Source organism: Xiphophorus hellerii, chromosome 23, assembly GCF_003331165.1.
Source record: "Xiphophorus hellerii strain 12219 chromosome 23, Xiphophorus_hellerii-4.1, whole genome shotgun sequence".
Classification (NCBI taxonomy): domain Eukaryota; kingdom Metazoa; phylum Chordata; class Actinopteri; order Cyprinodontiformes; family Poeciliidae; genus Xiphophorus; species Xiphophorus hellerii.
In genome coordinates, this window is record NC_045694.1 from 11,952,289 (window position 1) to 11,972,450 (window position 20,162).

The 20,162-nt window shown below is 34.5% G+C and overlaps 3 protein-coding genes and 1 long non-coding RNA gene across 4 annotated transcripts; all 4 read left to right on the forward strand.

Moving 5' to 3' along the window:
- The first annotated feature begins 487 nt into the window (after positions 1-487).
- On the forward strand, positions 488-2,736 carry LOC116714054 (uncharacterized). Its single transcript, XM_032554358.1, has 6 exons — positions 488-530; positions 696-1,022; positions 1,662-2,015; positions 2,183-2,311; positions 2,409-2,455; positions 2,544-2,736. The coding sequence occupies exons 1-6, from the start codon at positions 488-490 to the stop codon at positions 2,670-2,672; spliced, it is 1,029 nt and encodes a 342-aa protein (XP_032410249.1). The 3' UTR covers positions 2,673-2,736.
- Positions 2,737-5,141: 2,405 nt separating this feature from the next.
- LOC116714103 (uncharacterized) lies at positions 5,142-7,293 on the forward strand. Its single transcript, XR_004337996.1, has 6 exons — positions 5,142-5,233; positions 5,327-5,658; positions 5,760-6,097; positions 6,180-6,302; positions 6,393-6,430; positions 6,519-7,293. It is a non-coding gene; the product is annotated as an uncharacterized LOC116714103 (long non-coding RNA).
- Positions 7,294-10,574: 3,281 nt separating this feature from the next.
- LOC116714041 (uncharacterized) lies at positions 10,575-12,897 on the forward strand. Its single transcript, XM_032554343.1, has 5 exons — positions 10,575-10,760; positions 11,697-12,044; positions 12,135-12,269; positions 12,556-12,617; positions 12,705-12,897. The coding sequence occupies exons 1-5, from the start codon at positions 10,694-10,696 to the stop codon at positions 12,819-12,821; spliced, it is 729 nt and encodes a 242-aa protein (XP_032410234.1). The 5' UTR covers positions 10,575-10,693; the 3' UTR covers positions 12,822-12,897.
- Positions 12,898-17,136: 4,239 nt separating this feature from the next.
- On the forward strand, positions 17,137-20,162 carry LOC116714873 (uncharacterized). The gene is made up of 6 exons (XM_032555658.1): positions 17,137-17,179; positions 17,334-17,663; positions 18,821-19,171; positions 19,293-19,412; positions 19,710-19,771; positions 19,879-20,162. Exons 1-6 carry the CDS (start codon positions 17,137-17,139, stop codon positions 19,999-20,001), a joined length of 1,029 nt encoding a protein of 342 aa, XP_032411549.1. The 3' UTR covers positions 20,002-20,162.

A 20,162-nucleotide genomic window follows, 5' to 3' on the forward strand; every position in this document is an offset into this window, starting at 1 on the left:
AGAAAGAAGGCAGAATTTGTTTATGCATATTTTGTCTTCTCTTTTGAATACCGTCAGCCTCAAACTGAATAAAGGTCAATTTAAGAATGAAGGTACGTTATTTTGTTTAACATTGTTATCAGTCTATCATATTTTTATGTACAGTCAGTCTGCATTTTCTTCATTGGTCTATTGTTATAGCTGGCCTAGAGATAACTACCATATGACTATCATATGAGATAAAGCTGTTCTTGGTCATAAACTCTGTAAAACACCATCCTGTGCAGATGTTAAGATCAAATCTTATACACAATGATTTGAATATTAAAGAACAAGATAAATTACACACAATTTTACAACAATGAACAACATTTATGTGAGAAAAATTCTTGTGTTGCTGGAAATGCCTCAAAAATGGTATATTTTAAGACAACCAATCAGATGCCAGGAATCAGAACCCACCTCCTACTTAAATTTGAACCAGTGGCCAAACAAAGACAGTCTCAAAATGATTCTGTTATGGGTCACACTTCTTCTCCTTCATCAAGGATGTGAGTTAAATATCCATTCATTTAAATTTGTCGTAAATATTTGAATGCCTGTTATATTTATGACTGCTCTTGCTTCCAGTTGTGTGGTCTTATTGCACACTATGGAGTGCTTTTACTTTATTTGAGCAACTATTTTACAAGTTCTTATCTTTCTATCTAATGCAGATGGTTTGGTTCCAGTGATCACAGCTCATCTTGGTGAAACAACAACACTTACATGCAAGTTGCCCGATACTAAAGACAGACGTAATAAACTTTTTTGGTACAGGCAAACTGCAGGACATTCTCTGGAAGTAGTTGTAAAGCTCATAAGTCTTGCAAACCCAGAGTATGGAGCAGGTTATTCTGACTCGAGAGTAAAAGCTGTACTTACTGACAACGTGAGCAACCTGACCATTTTAAAAGCAGCTCAAGAAGATGAAGGAATGTATCACTGTGGCTTTAGCGACTGGAGCCAAAATGTTTGGCGGGGGACCTACTTGTTAATAAAAGGTAATGTATTTTAAAAGGTATTTAGCTTTTTATTATATCAAAACATTGACAAAACTGCATGAGAGATTTATAGATTTTTAATACAAGAATATATATAAATTTTGGATCAGTTATGTTTGTTTTTGCAATGCTAAAGTAATCTAATTAAAATGAGCATGTTTATGCCTTCTTTAAAGTATTTTCATTATTAAAATTACTTCAACAAGACAAATGCTTAACATATAACATCTTAACATATAATCCAGTACAAAACACAGCTTGTCACATAGTTACATATGGTTTCATGTCATTTCATTTCAAAGATATCAAAAGTTTTTGGTCTATTCATAATTACTTTAATGCACTAAGTCTTAGCTTTATGCTGAGAAAGGAAACAGGTAAGGAATAGTTCTTTCACACTTTTAGGGATATTTATCAGCAATGTAAACACATTTTGTGAGAAATTGTTTTCTATCAATGTAAATAAGTTCATGTTAAATGAAGTCTATCATGTCCAGTGTAAGGTAATTCAGCCGCATTCATTCAGTGAGAAAAATATACACCAAGGTTTTGAACACTAGATCCTACTGCATTTTCTTCTCCTCTTAAATCATCCAAAATTAATTTACAGTGTCTAACAAAGAATTGTGTTATGCATAGGAAACACTGTGGTGTCTTCAAATTACACAGTTGTTCAGACGCCAACAATATCAAAACCAGTTCATCCAGGAGGCCCAGTGACTCTTCAGTGTTCGGTCCTCTCTAGCTCTGACAGCAAGAAATGTTCAGGAGATCTGAATTTGTTCTGGGTAAGAGCAGGAGACAAATCTCTTCCAAACTACATCTATACTGATGGAAACAGAGAAAACAAATGTGAAGAGAAACTGGACTCTCAGCAGAGATGTGTGTATAACTTCTCTAAGACGGTCAATGCCTCTGATGCGACTTTCTACTGTGCTGTGGCCACATGTGGAGAGATATATTTTGGAGATGGAACCAATATGGATATTAAAGGTAACTGGATAATTTGATTTCTTTATACCATATCTGGTATACCATACCAGATGAACCATTCAATGTAAAATATTACTTTTCTTTTATAAAAATAATCAGAACGTTAAAAAACATGTCCTTTTTACTAACTTGTAGTTGTTTTGTTTTTTATTTTAATGATGTTTCAGAATCCAGCTTGTGGTCCCAGGATGCTAGAAAAGTCATTATTCTTCTCTCTGCTGCTCTGGCAGTAAGTCTGGTTGTGATCGCTCTTCTTATTTACTTCAGCCTGAAAAATAAATGTGTTCACTGTACAGGTAAGAAAGCAGTCTTGAAGCAGTTACTGTAGTTCACTTAATCAAAATAAATTGCTGAATCAATATTAATTAATTTCTGTTTTATTTTGTATTCCAGCTGATTCAGAGTTGCAGAAAAACATCAGCAGACAGAAACCTCAAAAGGTAAAAAAATCCCAAGACAGTTTTATTAGGTCAAATATTTGATCTGGTTTTAAAACTGAGTGAATTATAACTTTCTTTGTTTTCTAAGAGATGTAAGGATGGATGGATTTACTCTGCAGCCATCTTTACTACAATAAAGTCTGACTGGGCAGGACTGAAGAAAGAAGCAGAGAAAGAGAGGATCTACGCCGCTGTTGAAGCTTTTGGATTAAATTGAGGAAATTGTTTGCTTTAACCTTAAACTAAATAAAGGAATAAATAAAGACTTCTTTTTTGCAATGGATTACTCAAATCTATTTAGTTTTTCAACAATGATTTTTTCCTGTTTTATTCATTTCGTAATTTTGGTCATTGATCCATTTTTTAATTCTTAAATGCTTTATTGCTATCTTACTAATGATTTTTGTAAAATTCTGAAAAAAATATCTTGATATGCATAATAAGTAAAATCATGTTTGATATTTATTATTCTTTGTTGACTTACAAGCAAGTTTATGCCTCAATAGGGCTTGGGTTTTCTGTTACAGAATAAAATCATTTAAATTGCAAATGTGTGCTTTACTTTGTTTAAAACATAAAAAATAAAGCTGTTTGCAAAAGGAAAATGATTTTATTTAACAGAATTCTGTTCTGAACTGCTGCACAGCAAAATTAACAGTATTGCACTGTTTGCTTTAGAAAGTGAAAATAGATAATTGTTCTCCACAATGACGATGTAAAGGTGATCAGCAGAATATGGGCAACATGCAGCTACAACTCTCAAAGAAGAAATTATTATTTTTCCATTTTGATTTTACAGGAATCCAAGGTAGCTGCCTCCAAATTAAATTTTTGTAGCACATCAGGCACCACTGAATATGTGGCCTCACAGTCAGTTCTACCACAAAACTCACTGTTTCACATGTTCCTCTTGCATCATATACTCCAACTGCAACTGAATCATCTGTTCATGCTCAGATAAAAACTTTAAGTCTTATCCACATTGCAATGTTTTTTTTATTTCTAAAACAAGCAGTCTTTTCATCCACACAGAAACTTTAAAACAGGTAAAAATGCTACTTTTAATTTCCCAGACCTTTACGTTTTGATAAACGTGGAGTGTGTGGCATGCAGATAAAGCCTCCACACGTGGTTAGCGGTAAACACAACAAGAAAGCAAGAATGGCAAACAACAAAGTCAGAGTAAAGTTTTTTGTAGCCTTTCATGAGGTTCTGCAGCAGCTGAAGCAAAACCATGAAAGTAAATCTGCCAGTTTAATTTGTATGACCTCTTTAGAGTTCATAAATCACATGGCTGTTTCACAAAACCAGGTCAGCAGATTAAGCCGGGCTTCTCCAGATTTCCTGGTTGAATTTAGCCTCGACTTAGTTTCATAAAAGCAGAATTACATGAGTTACCATGGTGATTCATACTGTACTGTTAGCCTGCTCCAGACTAAAAGCCAGACTTAGTTAATCCTGGTGCCTCAGTCACACCAACCAGAAAGCAATGTGTGTTGTCTGTGATCCTGTTTTCTTTCTGTCTGTTTTTTTTTTTTTTTATCAGGATGCATTAACTTGATTCCTGTTGACGTTTGAGTATTATTATTATTTTAACATTATGATAGTTTCCTATTCTATTATCATCTTTATAATTGTTCATGTGGGTATTTTTAATGTTCAATTGTGTTTCTGATGTTGATGTTCTAAGTTTGACAGAAATGCTTTCCCATGAGCTTTACTGCGGTAGTCATGGGATTAGAGAAATGGGTGATAGAGAAGCAAAGGTGCTGTAATCAGTTAAAGCCAAATAGGCTGTAGCTTTTTAAGTTTAATGGCAATAAAAGTTTACAACTTAAAATAACTTTAGTTATGGGACATAATTAAATGAATGCACAGTTTAAGTCACACTGTTTGAAAGCATGTACTTATTTACATCATAAATATACTTTTTGTTTCTGTCAAGTGGGCTGCTCATAACAAGACACATTTCATAAGCTCTGTCACAACTTGTTTTTTGATTACTGTTAAGTTCCATTTGTGCTAGCAGTTAAACAGGAAGTTGTCCCTTCAAAATAAATGATCCAAACTTCATCAGGAAGTTCACCAACGTTAAAACTAAATCAGTTTTACAGGGTTTTGCTTTTTCCGCAATAAGCAGACAAAATGACACCAAGTGGTTTTACGGTTTACACTATTATATGCATTAAATTACTTTCTCCACAACAGTAGAGAGAAAAGGAGCATGGTAGTCTAATCCTCTCTATCATCATACATGAGTAAATGGAAAATGAACCCAGAAAGAAAGCTATGAACAAATAAGTCAACATCAAGTTACCTTTCCTGTATTTTAATACCCTTATATAAAAATGTTTGCATAGTGAGTACTCATCCATCTCTCACCCATCAGCATTGATAAAAATGCTAATGGAGAGTAAACCTACATGCAATCTTTGAAGAATAGGTTAAGCCAATTAAATAGGTAAAGCTCCCTGTAGCTTTGGTTAGACCCCCTAGATTAAAATGCTGTTTGTTTCAATAAGACCAGCACTATGAAAAATATACATGAAGTAGGTGTTATTTTGTAAGCTTCAGTTGGAAACATGGTTGATAATTTCCACTGTGGTGGCAGTCAGAGTTAAAAGGCCAATCAGACTGTTTCCGCGCTCCCCCCTCCCCTTTTCACTGTTATATTAGGCTGAACCATCCATGTTCTGCTCATCTTTCTGCGCAGCTGTTTGATGATTAAAACGAAAATGGTGGTCATATTTTATTTCCTACTCTTGCTCAGAGACAGACGTAAGTACAGAATGTACAAATATCAAAACTGTAAGATTATTTTGAGTTTCAGTGATCTTATACATGTCAATAACTTTTTTGTTTTTTTTGTAGGTGTCATAAATGGTTACAATTTGGAGACAAAAACTATTCAAGTGGGTGAAAACGTGACCCTGACATGTCCTCGCCTGCCAACCAGTCAATCCCAAAATTTGTTTTGGGTCAAATTTTCTTCTGGAAACTGGCCTGAATCTCTTGGACAAACAATAACTGTTGACTATGAAAGGGTTCTCCAAATTCGTCATTTTACATCAAAACAAGAGATAGGAAACATTTGTTCTGCATATAAAAGAAGCTCAGCAGAATGACACTGGCCTTTACTATTGCATCAAAGTTGAATCATTAAAGCTGATATTTGTGAACGGAATTTCTTCTGAAGACTGAAGGTGCATAAAACAGCATTTTTGTACATAAATATTAGAAGACAATTTTCTATTTGGTAATTATGTAAAATGTATTTATTTTCTGCTTTTTTTGTATTTTCCAGGCCAAGAACCAGATCTCGCTACTGTAATTCAGGAGCCTCTACTTTACCCTGTCTTTCCAGGAGACCTGGTGACTCTAAGCTGTTCGGTTTTCTCTGACTGTGAGAGCAGAAAATGCAAAACTGATCACAGGGTGTACTGGTTCAAAACTGGATCAGATGAGTCTCATCCCAGTTTAATTTACATTGATGGAAAAAGTGGAAATGAATGTCTGGATCCTAAAAAGTGTGTCTACAGTTTCTCCAAGACATTACAGTCTCTGATGCTGGGACTTACTACTGTGCTGTGGCCACGCATGAAGAGTTATTTTTCGGAAATGGAACATTTTTGGATGTTCAAGGTATGTAGAAAACGTTTCTAGGTTGGGGTGAATAAAAATAACTCGGATAATAACAAGAATAGTTATTTGTACTTTTTTCTAGAACAATTCAGTTTTTGGAAGTCTAAAATACTTCTGCTGTTGTGCGTGGCTGTGGGTGGATGTCTAGTTGTCATTATATGCCTCATTTACACCTTGATGAAGAAAGCTTCACATTCTTGCAATGGTATGTTTCACACATCACTTTCAAGGTGATCTGTAGAAGTAAATTATAGGTTCTACATTTTTATGAGAAATTCTGTCACATGTTTAACAGATGCCGTGAGGGGATGTGGTACTCAGCAGAAAGAACAGGTAAAAGAGCAAAGACATAAACATGTGTTTAGTGCTTATATGTAAATTAACATACTTTCCTATGCTTTTTTTTTAAAACTTTCTACAGAGAGATGCACACTGTTTGGTTTATTCTGCCCCAGGGTTCACCAAGACCAATGTTGGAAAAGCGGAAAGACGGAAAATAAAAGCAACACATGAGGAGACAATCTACACACATGTCAGGAATTGAGGGATTCAGTAATGCCTCATTAAATTAGCCAAGTAATGCTAGTCATTGTTTTTGTGAACACTCGGAAAAATGACGAGTGTATCCAGTTCAGAGGATTTTTTTTACACCATTCAAACTAGCTATCCTTATATAGAATATTGTATATATTTTCACAGTTTATTCATTGCGCATTATGTTTTTAAGCAATGTTGACTCTTCCAATGGCTATTATGCTATGAATTCTTTAATGTTAAAATTTAAAAGTAAAGATTAGATTACAATTTAGCATAACCAAAAATCTGAACTTATTTTGTAGCCTGCAATAAATCTTCAAAGGTATGTTTTAAAATATGTTTTATAGTCATATATTTTGCTTTTTATGTTGTTTGCACTGATTTTTCTTCTGTTGATCTGAAGTTCTTAATCGCTAATTTTAAATATGCTTATAAAAGATAGTCTACATGTAATTCAGACTGAAATATCGCCATTTTTGAATGATTAAGATTTTGTGACCACTTTCAGTGACCCAAGAGACTGCACTTATTTTTTAAAAGATCAACGCATTGCTATTGATATTTTTGTTTGGTTTTGTGAAAAACTCATGTATATGTCATGATTTTTGTACGCTGTCTTTATGGAAATACACATAAAATAAAACTTTTTGTCAAATCTTTGTTCTTTTTCAAATTCTTGTACAAGACATTGTTTAAATGATTACAAATCTGTTTTCATTGCTTATAGACTAAATGATTAGCAGGGACTGATGATCACTTAAAGGGTGATGAATATGAAGAATTTTCTGATAAATGCTTAATTAGTGTCCATGGCTACTTTTTAATAAGTTGATTACAAATGATTCTAAAAATATTTTTAAAATGAACTGGATTTATTTGCAGTACCATTTATGTATGCATTTCAAAGACAATAATTATAAAGTGGAATTGCGTGTTCAAATGTCGGCTTTGAAGAATGCAGAAAACACGAGACGTAGTACATAAAGCATACTGCAGAAAAGTTTTATGCTATAACTTTTGTCTTAATTTAAGCTTTATATATATATAAGACAATGACAAAGATTTTCTGAATCTCCATTAACTTGTTGTAAAACTTTGAACAGGTTTCATTGGTTGGACCTTGTACACATCTGGTGAAATGAAACGAAAACATTTCATTTCATCAAAACTCTTAGTACTTTTCCATGAGTCATGTCATGTGCTCAGTTTTCATTTTATGTTTTTATGTAAAATAAATCTATCAAATGATAAATATCAGCTTAACTCTTCCAGATGGTTTTTAACTGAGTCAACCAGATTGTACTAGAGGTGCCTTACAGTGTCCATGACCTCCAAGATCATTCAAGGTTTTGTAAATTGTGAAAAATATGGAAAACCTCATTTCAGATTTGATGCCACTGCACTTGTGCTCTAATAATAATGATAATAATAATTACTACTCTGCTGGACATTGTACAACAATACCTATACAGTTGATACACTACATAACTGTATGTGACACATACAGTATATGTCAAAGGTGAAGACTCCAGCATCACGTGAAGTGCAAAGAAACAACTTCAATAGATCAACTCCTTATTTGTTGTGGCATTTATCAAGGTAACATTTATGAAACGGCAAAAAAGTGGCTGTTTTGAAAGTTAGAACACTAATAAGATAGGTATGGTAGACGGCAGCACGTTACACAAAGACGTTACACAAAGACCAAGAGCCTACAACTCAATAGTCTTCTGAGAGCTATCATATCACAGATGTGAAAAATATAAATTAAACTTTATTGACATATGCTATACGCAAATATATCCCAGTTACAACAGATATTTTAAAGTGATAGAAAACGTAGTGCAGTTTCTTGTTAGTGGGACTTCTGACACTGAGAGGAAGTAGTTTCTCATAGTCTGAGCAGTAGGAGTTTGTTGCAAGCCTCAGGCAGCCCAGCAGGTGTCAATCAGTCATGCTAGATTTGTACTTTGATTTGATGATCGTCATGTGAGAAAATACAAATCCACAAATAAATGGATCCAAAGAGCAGTGTCAAGATGAAAACATATCTTCTGAGGTTGGGACATTTTTCCTATAGCAGGTTCCAGAAGTTTCAGATTATACCAGATACTCAATTTTATTTGTGTCACCTAAGTTTCAACAGCTGAACAATCCAGGTTGAAAGTGTTATTTTTTTTAGAGACAGTCTCATCAATATGTTAACTATGGCAAACACAAATATCTAGCCTCATTTTACTTAAGTAAATGCCTCAAACTCAAAGTACAATGGCCACAGTGAGCCACATCAAAGGGAAAATAATGCTGAACAACAAGTGAATAACAACTCAAAGCCACTTTTATTCTTCCTTTCTCTCTCTCATTCTCTCTCTCTCTGCTGTTGGCTCTACAAACTTTTTGCTGACACAGCAGAAAATACATATAAATGCACCATGAATACAAACATCAAAGAAGTGTTTTTCCTGTGTCCTTCACCATATGATTCACTCACTTACAGTGGTAATTAGGCCTGAAGATACATTCAACAATTCTCAAGTGTTGGTTCCTCTGTCAATTTCCTCCTTTAAGATTCCTGGTTCCGTTCGTCGTCCTGCTTCTTTGGTTTTGGATTCCTCTAAAAATTGTCCTGCCACTGCTACACATAGAAGCTCCTAACTGGATTCCACATCGAGCTCCACCTGCCTGACAACCTGCCATCACTGATCCATCCTGGAAGAACACAAAGTGCCTGACAGTCCCAGAAAATTCACTTACGTCCTCCTCAAGCCTTTGTTTTTTCCAGAAGAGATTTGAGACAAAACAATAATCATTTAAAAATAACATCTGATGAGTTTTTCGGAATCATAACAAAACCAGGAGACTGTGCCACAAGTAAAGGTACAAAAAGGAACATTTCATAGAGATAAGAGATTAATAACAAAAACTATTGCACAGACAAATTCAAGAAGACTAAAGAGGAGCACAAGGAAAGACACACAAACCAACACACAAAATGTTAAGGTTGTAACTATTCGTTAAAATATAAATTACAATGATCTGATCAAGCTTGAACATGATTTTCTGCCTTATGATTTTTTTGTATTAGGATATTTTTGTCTGCAGAAAGAAGGCAGAATTTGTTTATGCATATTTTGTCTTCTCTTTTGAATACCGTCAGCCTCAAACTGAATAAAGGTCAATTTAAGAATGAAGGTACGTTATTTTGTTTAACATTGTTATCAGTCTATCATATCTTTATGTACAGTCAGTCTGCATTTTCTTCATTGGTCTATTGTTATAGCTGATCTAGAGATAACTACCATATGACTATCATATGAGATAAAGCTGTTCTTCGTCATAAACTCTGTAAAACACCATCCTGTGCAGATGTTAAGATCAAATCTTATACACACTGATTTGAATATCAAAGAGCAAGATAAATTACACAAAATTTTACAACAATGAACAACATTTATGTGAGAAAAATTCTTGAGTTGCTGGAAACGCCTCAAAAATGGTATATTTTAAGACAACCAATCAGATGCCAGGAATCAGAACCCACCTCCTACTTAAATTTGAACCAGTCGGCCAAACAAAGACAGTCTCAAAATGATTCTGTTATGGGTCACACTTCTTCTCCTTCATCAAGGATGTGAGTTAAATATCCATTCATTTAAATTTGTCATGTAAATATTTGAATGCCTGCTATATTTATGACTGCTACTTGCTTCCAGTTGTGTGGTCTTATTGCACACTAGTGAGTGCTTTTACTTTATTTGAGCAACTATTTTACAAGTTCTTATCTTTCTATCTAATGCAGATGGTTTGGTTCCAGTGATCACAGCACATCTTGGTGAAACAACAACACTTACATGCAAGTTGCCCGATACTAAAGACAGACGTAATAAACTTTTTTGGTACAGGCAAACTGCAGGACATTCTCTGGAAGTAGTTGTAAAGCTCATAAGTCTTGCAAACCCAGAGTATGGAGCAGGTTATTCTGACTCGAGAGTAAAAGCTGTACTTACTGACAACGTGAGCAACCTGACCATTTTAAAAGCAGCTCAAGAAGATGAAGGAATGTATCACTGTGGCTTTAGCGACTGGAGCCAAAATGTTTGGCGGGGGACCTACTTGTTAATAAAAGGTAATGTACATATTTTAAAGGTATTTAGCTTTTTATTATATCAAAACATTTACAAAACTACATGAGAGATTTATACATTTTTAATACAAGAATACATATAAATTTTGGATCAGTTATGTTTGTTTTTGCAATGCTAAAGTAATCTAATTAAAATGAGTATGTTTATGCCTTCTTTAAAGTGAAAAAAAAAAATGTTATGTTTTACGCTACAGTCCAGGATTAATTACTTCACTAAGCCAGAATGCCTTCTACAGGCAGTTGTTAGCATTTTAGGTGAATAAGTAAGAGGGTAAAGAGGGTGGAAGATTTTTGTGAAAGAGAAATTAGAAAAAAAACAATATATATACAGTATCTATATATATATATAGATATATATCTATATATATATAATTTTTTAATAAATTCTAGTTTCAATAAAACACACATTTCATATCAAAATTTGGCCAGGACTGGTGAAAGGAAACATTTATTTTAATCAAATGAAGTAAAAATATAAAAATAGCTTATTTATCTTGTGTTGAAGATAAAAAAATTTTTAATTTTTTAAATTCTATATTTTGGTCATTGAGAGAGCGCTTGAGATGATCTGTCCCCATTTATTTATCACAGTCCTCTGGTGGCCCAGTAAATTTAGTTTTTTAACTTTACAAACTTTATAGTTTTACCTTATCTTAATATTTAGCTTTTTACTTAATTGAACTGGATTTGTTCTGAGCTGAATAATGAGAGTTGCCTTCAGAAGAAACATGACACACATTAATTAGAAAAGAGAAATAGTGGAGAGCGCAAACTCTAAGATGTTAGCGAGAACCCGATACAATATGTATTTTTTTCATGTATATTTTATCTGTCCTCAAAGCTCTCTTTTAATTCTAAATCTAGAATATGTCAAAAATCTATATTGCATTTTCTAACATTCTGTACAATAATCTACAGGAAACACTGTGGGAACGTCAAACTACAGAGTAGTTCAGAAGAAGATGGTATCAGATTCCAACCGTCCAGACAATTATGTGACTCTACAGTGCTCTATCCTCTCAGATTTTGAGAACAACTCTTGTTCAGAAGACCTCAGTGTGTTCTGGTTCCGATCAGATAAATCTCACCCGGATATCATCTACACAGATGGAAACAGAACTAACAGATGTCAGAGGAAAATTGATGATCAGACTGGACGGGTTTATAATTTTTCTAGAAAAATCAGCTCCTCTGATGATGGGACTTACTACTGTGCTGTGGCCACATGTGGAGAGATATTATTTGGAAATGGAACAAAGCTGGAAGGTTGTATGATTTTATATTTTCCATTGAAGAATACATTTTCAATCATAATCTTGTCCAGAAAAAACATTTCTTTTTGTCTTTTCTTCACAGAGCGAAAAGACAAAATGGCAGACCCTGAATTTCCCATACTATTGATAGCTGTGACCTGTTTGATTATTTCCATGATTATAAATGCTGTTTTTATCTTTTACCGAGCTCCAAGAGCAGCATGTAAACAATTCAAAGGTAAATGTCACCTGAAATTATGGGATTTAAAAACTACCAGAAAACATTAGTTAAGCCCTGTTTAGTACACACATCCCCTTGATCAATTTATAATACTAAACTTTCACACTCAATAACACTTTTGTAGTCATATAATCATGTACAATAAGCAGGCCAAATTTCAGATTCTAGACAGAAAAACCGACATTTTAAATGTTTCTTAAAAGTGTCAATGAGTGTAAAAACAAAGTTTTATAGTCAGATTAAGTCAGATTCAGATTACTCTTGTTTCTTTCCCTATAATTAGAAGTAGAAAGCACCTCTTCCGAAGAACGATGGAGGAACTTGAGTCAGCAAGGCGATCAAATTGTAAGTCAAGTTAAAAACTCAAGTGAACACCTACTGAAATAGTTTCTATCAGCATGCCTTGTAATGATCTTTTTATTTGCTGTACAGAATGAAGATGGATGGGATCTGAACTATGCAGCTTTACACTTCAGTGCTGGGAAAGCTACAAGAGGAAAGAAGAGAAAAGAGACTGAGGACAGTGTGTATTCCCAAGTTAAACTCTGAAAATCTGTTTATATGTGCGGGATGTTTAAAACATCCATCTAGTGAAAATGAGTGATTAAAAATATAGCATCAAAAATGTGTGTTTGTTCTTTGATTTTGCCATAATGTCAAGTTTTGCTTTTGTTACTCTTTGTAAGTAAAATTGTAGTTCTTTCATTTGACTATTTTATTAAGAGTGCTGCTAAAACTTCACCCTGAAATCTGGCATTTGTATAATTTATTCTGGTCATTGTCTTTTTAATTTTTTATCATATTTTTTATATTTATGCTCACCTTCAGATATATTTTGCGGTTTTTACTTGTAAAAGCTATTACATAAATAAGGATAATTTACTTCTGTTTAATCATCAGCTGTGCAAAACACCTCAGTGGACGACGCTGCAGTAACACAATCTTTTTTTTTTTTTTTTCCTTTTTTTTTCTCGAAGAGTTTTTGCGGCGTTAGTGGCTCGTATTTTTACGACAGTAGGCAGACAGGAAGGAGGATGAGGAGAGGGGGGAAGACATGCAGTAAAGGTCGTCGGGACCGGGAGTCGACCCGCGACGTCCACGTCGAGGACTAAGGCCTCCAAACGTGGGGCGTGCTAACCCCCTGCGCCACCACAGCACACCCCAACACAATCTTACCAAGTATTTTTGTTCTAGTTTTTGGTACATTTAAAATTAGACAAAACACAAGTAACTTTTCAACATGAGATGTACGAAAAAGTCAAAAACCAGCTCAAGCAAGAGTAACCCGTCCGTCCGTCCATCCATCCATACAATACAATACAATACAATACAATACAATCCATCCATTTTCTTACACCTTTGTCCCTAGTGGGGTCAGGAGGAGTGCTGGTGCCTATCTCCAGCGAGACATTTCGTGCAAGTGGCGGGGTACACTCTGGACAGGTCACCAGTCCATCACAGTCCATCACAGGCAAGAGAGTAACCTTTTGGAGAAATTAAGGAAGTTATTTTGAAATTTGCTATTTTTCATCAACCTTATAAATACCATTTATATGGCATTTCTTTTGCATATTCATGCAATTTGAGGAGATTGTTAGAATCTGTTTTATGCAATCTTAAGAGTACTGTACTGTTGTTGTTGTGTTTGTTAATGTAGAAGTTATAACATTCTCACCACACTTGTTTTCTGGTTTATATTTTAATGGATTTCAATAAACAACATTGGATTTCAACAAACAACATCACCTTTCTGTGCATCTGGTACTATAAGATGCTCCCACACCTTTTTGTTTGTCAAAATAAGCCACTTGAATATCACAACCATGCATACCGGCATTTCACCATCATATCACACATCAGTTAGCTGACAAAATTGTTGCTTATCCTCATGCTATGCAGCTTTGTCTTCTCTGAGGCAAGGCAAGGCAAGGCAAGGCAAGGCAAGGCAAGGCAAGGCAAGGCAAGGCAAGGCAAGGTAAGGTTAGGTATTTTTTTATATAGCACATTTTCAGCAACAAGGCAATTCAAAGTGTTTTATATAAATTAGAGGAAATACAAACAAAACAAAAAAAAACAGAAGAAAAGCAAAAGAAAAACAAAACAACAACAAAAGTTCTTCACAATTATGAGTTAGTAAGAGTTTCTCAAAGGAACAAGAATAAGTACTCCACATTTTATAAAATAATAGTAGCCTCTCTCGATAAACTAATAGGAGTTTCTCCTAAATCTAAAGTTTGTTCTAACTAATAATAATAAGTGGGATGAAATGACAGCATCAGGAAGAATATGGCACATCTAGTGAGATAAGGCACAGACATGGAGCCAGTGAAAATCCTAAAAATCATGGAGTGTATCTTGTTACTGTGAATGTGTAAGCATATGTATGACCACAAGCCATGTAGTTCTCCCAGGCAACAGTTTCTGATATGATGGTCTTATCTAAGAGCAAGTCCTTGGGAGTGCTCTGTTCCACAGTCACACGGATGTCTTCAGACAGGAGTGAGGTGGAAAGTAGTGTCATGTTTATAAATCATCCAGGAGATTTGAAATAGCCAGCCACCCAAAGCTGACACACGGAAGCCAGTTCAGATACAGGTCATATATTTAGATTGGGCAGACTTTAAAATTTCAATCTGCTCTAAAGACTCACCAGGTACATCTCTGATGATTCCAATCATTCAAATTAGTACAGTTCTTTCCACGGGGCCAAAACTAGCAACTTCTCCAACATCGATTCCTCTCTGATAGTGAGTCCTAGGGTCTACAGCTGGCCTGCAAATCTCAGCAAGAATCACATCCAACTTGCGCATCTGTCCCACAGCATGTCAGTCTGAGTGTTTGCTCAGTGTTTGCACAATCCATCACAAATTTGTCAATATGCCAGGTATCCAATAACTCCAAACAGCAAAAATCCTGTTATCATGAATCCAAATAAATTTGGGGTGTATCACACCAATATACCCCAGCAGGACAAGTGGACTCTCTTCTGCCCTGTCCTGAAAATGTGATCAATTGCATTGAGAGGCCAGTTGACCAGATCCGTAATTTGTAGATTCAGTGGATATGCAAAGAGAAGACTCCAAAAAAGCAGCACAAAAACATAAAAACAGAGCAAGTAGGGTGAAGGTGAGTAGAGAGGGAGCAGAGGAAAAACACGTCCACCTTCAATGAGAGCTAGGGAGAGGAACTCTGAGAAAAAATAAACTTCAAGTTAGCTGAATGGTCAGAGCTGCTGGAGCTTCTGACTATTCGGTCACTTTTGGGCACTTGCTGAATATTTAACTACTTGTGTAGGACATTAAACATACATCATACATGAAATATGAAAATTAACACTAAATAAGACTGTACTCTCATAGCAAAAATAAAATTCCTTATTCTGACAAGGTCAGAACACTATAAATGTTTCACCCCTGATTACAATAAACATGCACTAAAATGTTGTGCATCAGTCTTTAAAAGACATAAATTTAAAGTTTTATAGAAATTCCCTGAACTCTCCTCATTTAAATCAGCATATGACTCATTTTTGGAAAGTCCAACATACAGTGCAAGATATATCTTGGTTTTTGTGAAGTGATGAAGAAATTACAAAACCATAAGTATCATACCACGTACAAACAAATACCTAAATAGCATATATTTGCAACAGCACAGGTGGCAACACATGTGAATGAGAGCAGTAAGATACATCAGATGGATGTATATCAATATTTTGACTTTGATCATATAAATTCTGTAAGTCCAATGTCATAAATTCTGTTTTAGGAAAGATTAGAGTGTGTGAGCTTGGAAACGATAAAACTTTGGTTGCTAAACTTTATTAGCAACACAAAACCAACTTATTACTATTATTTCTGCTTTGAGATTTTTTCCAGGAAATGACTTTCAGGTCTTTGTTGGATGCACCATTTCACAAATCAGAATAATTTGGAAGTATATATGCTACTTTATAATTTGTCTGTTGGTATTGTTCACAAAAAGCAAGATATTTTAAAGATTTGAGGCTTTCTTAAAACAGGGAATACCAGGGAGTCAGGCAAGGCACATCACAGAGAACATGAGATAGTTTAATGCAGATTACTGTGGCGTCTGCTGTTTTCAGGCAAGGATTTAAAACGCACAAACAATACTGTAAAACTGATTTGATAAAGTATAGTTTTTCTAATATAGTTTTATGAACTCAGAATCTAAAAGAAGAAACAAAGTCATATGAAAGAAAGGAGAAACAAAATGTCTTCTGCAGTGGAGCTTGCCTGTTGTAATCCTCATCACCCTCTGTGACTGCACCTTTAAATAGGTCAATGCACATGATGTAAAGTGTAGCCTGAGAGATCACAGCTTTTTGAAACATGTCAATTCGGGATGAAGTAAGTAAGTAGTGTTTTCCTGCTGCATTCAGAATGTCACTCTGTTTTCAGATGAATATCTGTATTTATATCTTCATCTAAATGGTGTAGTTGCAGAGGGTTTGTGAAATACTTAAAAAGCTACAGTACATCACTATACATCTGTTAGAACATCTGTATAACTGAATTGGCTTTCACTTTGCCATATATAGCCCCTTTGTATTATTGCTACTGATGTGCATCAATTAAAAGATTTTCAGGTCAAAATCTAACTTAAACAGATTCCATTTGAAAACAACACAATTTGAAGTGTTGTTCAATTATTGACCATCAACATGACAACTGAATGAATATTACTATAATTACAAAGCCTGGCCCCTAGAAGACAAAGACTTCTGCTGCAGGAAATGGCCTTAGGAAATGGTATTTTGAGATAACCAATCAGATGGTCTCGTAACCACTCCTCCTTTTGTCACTGGAATAAAACCTTGTGTTTCAGTGAAAACAGCTTAAAGATGAAACTGTTATGGCTCGCACTGATCATCCTGCACCAAGGATGTAAGTTAGATAACAAACAAAACCTCTGAGTCTTTGTGAGCGTAAGAATTTGAACCTATATATCCTCATATTTTATCTTTTTCTGCAGGTTGTGTCTTATTTGTTTGTCCTGAATAGCAAACAATGCTAACACGTTTTATTCTTCATATTGCAGATGCCTTGGTTCCAGTGACCATCGTTCAGCTCGGAGACAATGTAACTTTGAAATGCTCTTTTCCGGAACAAAAGACGAGCAGCAGCAGTGAACTTCACTGGTACAAACAAAGTGCAGGAAATGCACTGGAATTAATTTTGAAGCTGATGGAAAATACCAAGCCTACTTATGGACCTGAATTTTTGGGCTCAAGACTGACTGCAACATATACAGAGAAAATTAGCAATCTGATGATTAGGAAGACGACTGAAGGAGATGAAGGCATGTATCACTGCGCTGTGATTGACTGGAACAAGAACATTTGGCAAGGGACCTATTTGCTAATACAAGGTATTTTAATTATTAAAATTACTTCAACAGGACAAATACTTGTAAATAATTTTTTTTTTCTTTTGATCTATATAAATATTAAAAGACATCTTAATAAATAATCCAGTACAAGGTTATCCAAAACACGGTTTGTCACATATGACATTTGAGCTACTTCTTTTAAATTTAAAGATAAACACATAGTCCATCAATCCTCAGTATAAATCAGTATGTAGAATAGATATATTGTTGGGTGAACTATTGAAAATTATTAATTGTTTTACTTTACAAATGCACAAGAAAGTAAAATAAAGTGAGGAAGCAAAAAGCAAAAGTGGGCACAGGGATTAGTCATTGGCTCAGGCAATGCATAGCAACACTATATATACTGTTCAAAAATCCAGCTGTGGTTCTCAATAGACCTCTAGCATCTCCCAGAGGTCAACTGAAAAGGGAGCTAGATGGATGAGATTGCTCCTAACCTTTTCCAAGTTTTAGCGTACGTAAATGCCAATGTCAGACGGTAGAAGCAATCAAATGTAGTGATCCATCACAACAGTTTTTTTTTGTATTTGTGAAATGTATTCTTGATTTTGACTTTTTAAAATTTGTAATTTCTGCTTACAATAATACATTAAACTTACATTACATTTTGTAATCCTGACAGATTTAGGGTTAAATTAATCACCTAATTTGACCAACATGTTTCTTCTCAATGGAAGTAATCTTCACATAGTGAAGGCAAGTCTATTATTTGGTAAGCTTATTAAATTTTAATTCAAGTCTAATATATTTCTAACACATATTTCAGTAGCAAAGAAGTTCAAAGAGGTTTACATAATAAAAGTATATCAAAACGAACAAATTAAAGAATATGTGTAGCTTGTCTAAACAACTTCAGTAAGTGATTAAGGAATTAATGATAATCAACAGAGGAATCTAATTTCAAGTTGAGTTCAACTCAATAAGTAACACTCAATCTGTTGAAAGAAAAAGTGCTTTAATATGTTCTCAATATTGTCACCTACTAACCACATATTAAGGTATTAATCATAGTGCAAACAAAACTATCCCAATGGATCTGATCAATAAAAAATTCTGAACAGTTTGCTAAGACTCATCAAGAAAATTTTTAACATTTTTGAATTGTAGTGTCTAACAATTTTTTTTTAATTTAGGAAACACTGTGGTGTCTTCAAATTACACAGTTGTTCAGACGCCAACAATATCAAAACCAGTTCATCCAGGAGACCCAGTGACTCTTCAGTGTTCGGTCCTCTCTGGCTCTGACAACAAGAAATGTTCAGGAGATCTGAATTTGTTCTGGATAAGAGCTGGTGACAAATCTTTTCCAAACTTCATCTACACTGATGGAAGCAGAGAAAATAAATGTGAAGAGAAACTGGACTCTAAGCAGATATGTGTGTACAACTTCTCTAAAACATTCAACGCATCTGATGGGACTTTCTACTGTGCTGTGGCCACATGTGGAGAGATATTTTTTGGGAATGGAACAAAATTGGATGTTGGTATGATTTTGTGTTTACATTTAATAACATTAATGTAAGCAAGTGATGAAAGTAGATAAACAATGGTTTTATTTTTTTCCTCAGAAGCTAAAACTTTATTTATGTGTCTTTCATCCTATAGCTACATCTCAAGATGACTTTGTCACCCTGGTGATAACAATTACCTGCTTGGTAATTTCAGTTATTATAAATATACTTTTCTGCTGCCAGATTCCAAGATCATCATGTAAACCTATTAAAGGTAAGTGCTAAATGACACATTTCATAAAAATAGATAAAAGGAAATAAAAAAGGTAATTTCTTCAAGAAATATTCTTAAATGGTTTTGGAGAATACCATAAATTAAAGTGGCAGAATCTGGTTAACATGTTTTTAGTTAGGCATTCCGTTATCACAGTGTGAAATAACATGCTTCTAGTAAAGCAGCTTGTACTGTTAAAATTCTTGTGTTAGTTATGAAAAATCTACTTAAACTGTGGATTCTCTTCAAAATGTTGGGTTAAGTACATGACCATATTTCTCTTCTGCGGACACTCAGGGAAAGAAGCGTCCTGTTCTCGAGCAAAACAAAGCAACCGCAGGGAGTCAAAAGATTTTACTGTAAGTAAAAATACAAAATCAATTTAACTGTTGAGGTGTAACGAAATATTAACCACCCATCTGGTATGGTAATAACATTTTTGATAAATCCTTCATTTGCTTGATAGAATGAAGAGGAACATGAATTAAACTATGCTGCGTTACGTTTCTCTGGAGCTAAAAGGATGAAAGGAATGCCAAAGAGACAGATGGAGACCGACGATAGTGTGTATTCACAAGTGAAACACTAAAATATAAATATGTGGTTGTAATCTTTTCAGGGAGCAAAATCTCCCAGTGAATAAAATGAAAATATTTTCTTCTTTTTGTTTTATACCCTAAAGAATACAGTAAATGCATATGTTTGCCATTTGCAGTATTTTTCACAGAATTAAAAGTTTCTATCTTCTTA

What these genes read in the sequence shown, in the direction of transcription:
- LOC116714054 (XM_032554358.1), top strand. Translation starts at nt 488, where the DNA reads ATGATTCTGTTATGGGTCACACTTCTTCTCCTTCATCAAGGAT. An exon ending in GACCTACTTGTTAATAAAAG is followed by an intron (nt 1,023 to 1,661) that starts GTAATGTATTTT and finishes TGTTATGCATAG; the next exon opens with GAAACACTGTGGTGTCTTCA. An exon ending in TAAATGTGTTCACTGTACAG is followed by an intron (nt 2,312 to 2,408) that starts GTAAGAAAGCAG and finishes TTTGTATTCCAG; the next exon opens with CTGATTCAGAGTTGCAGAAA.
- LOC116714041 (XM_032554343.1), top strand. Translation starts at nt 10,694, where the DNA reads ATGTATCACTGTGGCTTTAGCGACTGGAGCCAAAATGTTTGGCGGGGG. An exon ending in GACCTACTTGTTAATAAAAG is followed by an intron (nt 10,761 to 11,696) that starts GTAATGTACATA and finishes AATAATCTACAG; the next exon opens with GAAACACTGTGGGAACGTCA. An exon ending in GTCAGCAAGGCGATCAAATT is followed by an intron (nt 12,618 to 12,704) that starts GTAAGTCAAGTT and finishes TTTGCTGTACAG; the next exon opens with AATGAAGATGGATGGGATCT.
- LOC116714873 (XM_032555658.1), top strand. Translation starts at nt 17,137, where the DNA reads ATGAAACTGTTATGGCTCGCACTGATCATCCTGCACCAAGGAT. An exon ending in ATCATGTAAACCTATTAAAG is followed by an intron (nt 19,413 to 19,709) that starts GTAAGTGCTAAA and finishes GCGGACACTCAG; the next exon opens with GGAAAGAAGCGTCCTGTTCT. An exon ending in GGGAGTCAAAAGATTTTACT is followed by an intron (nt 19,772 to 19,878) that starts GTAAGTAAAAAT and finishes TTTGCTTGATAG; the next exon opens with AATGAAGAGGAACATGAATT.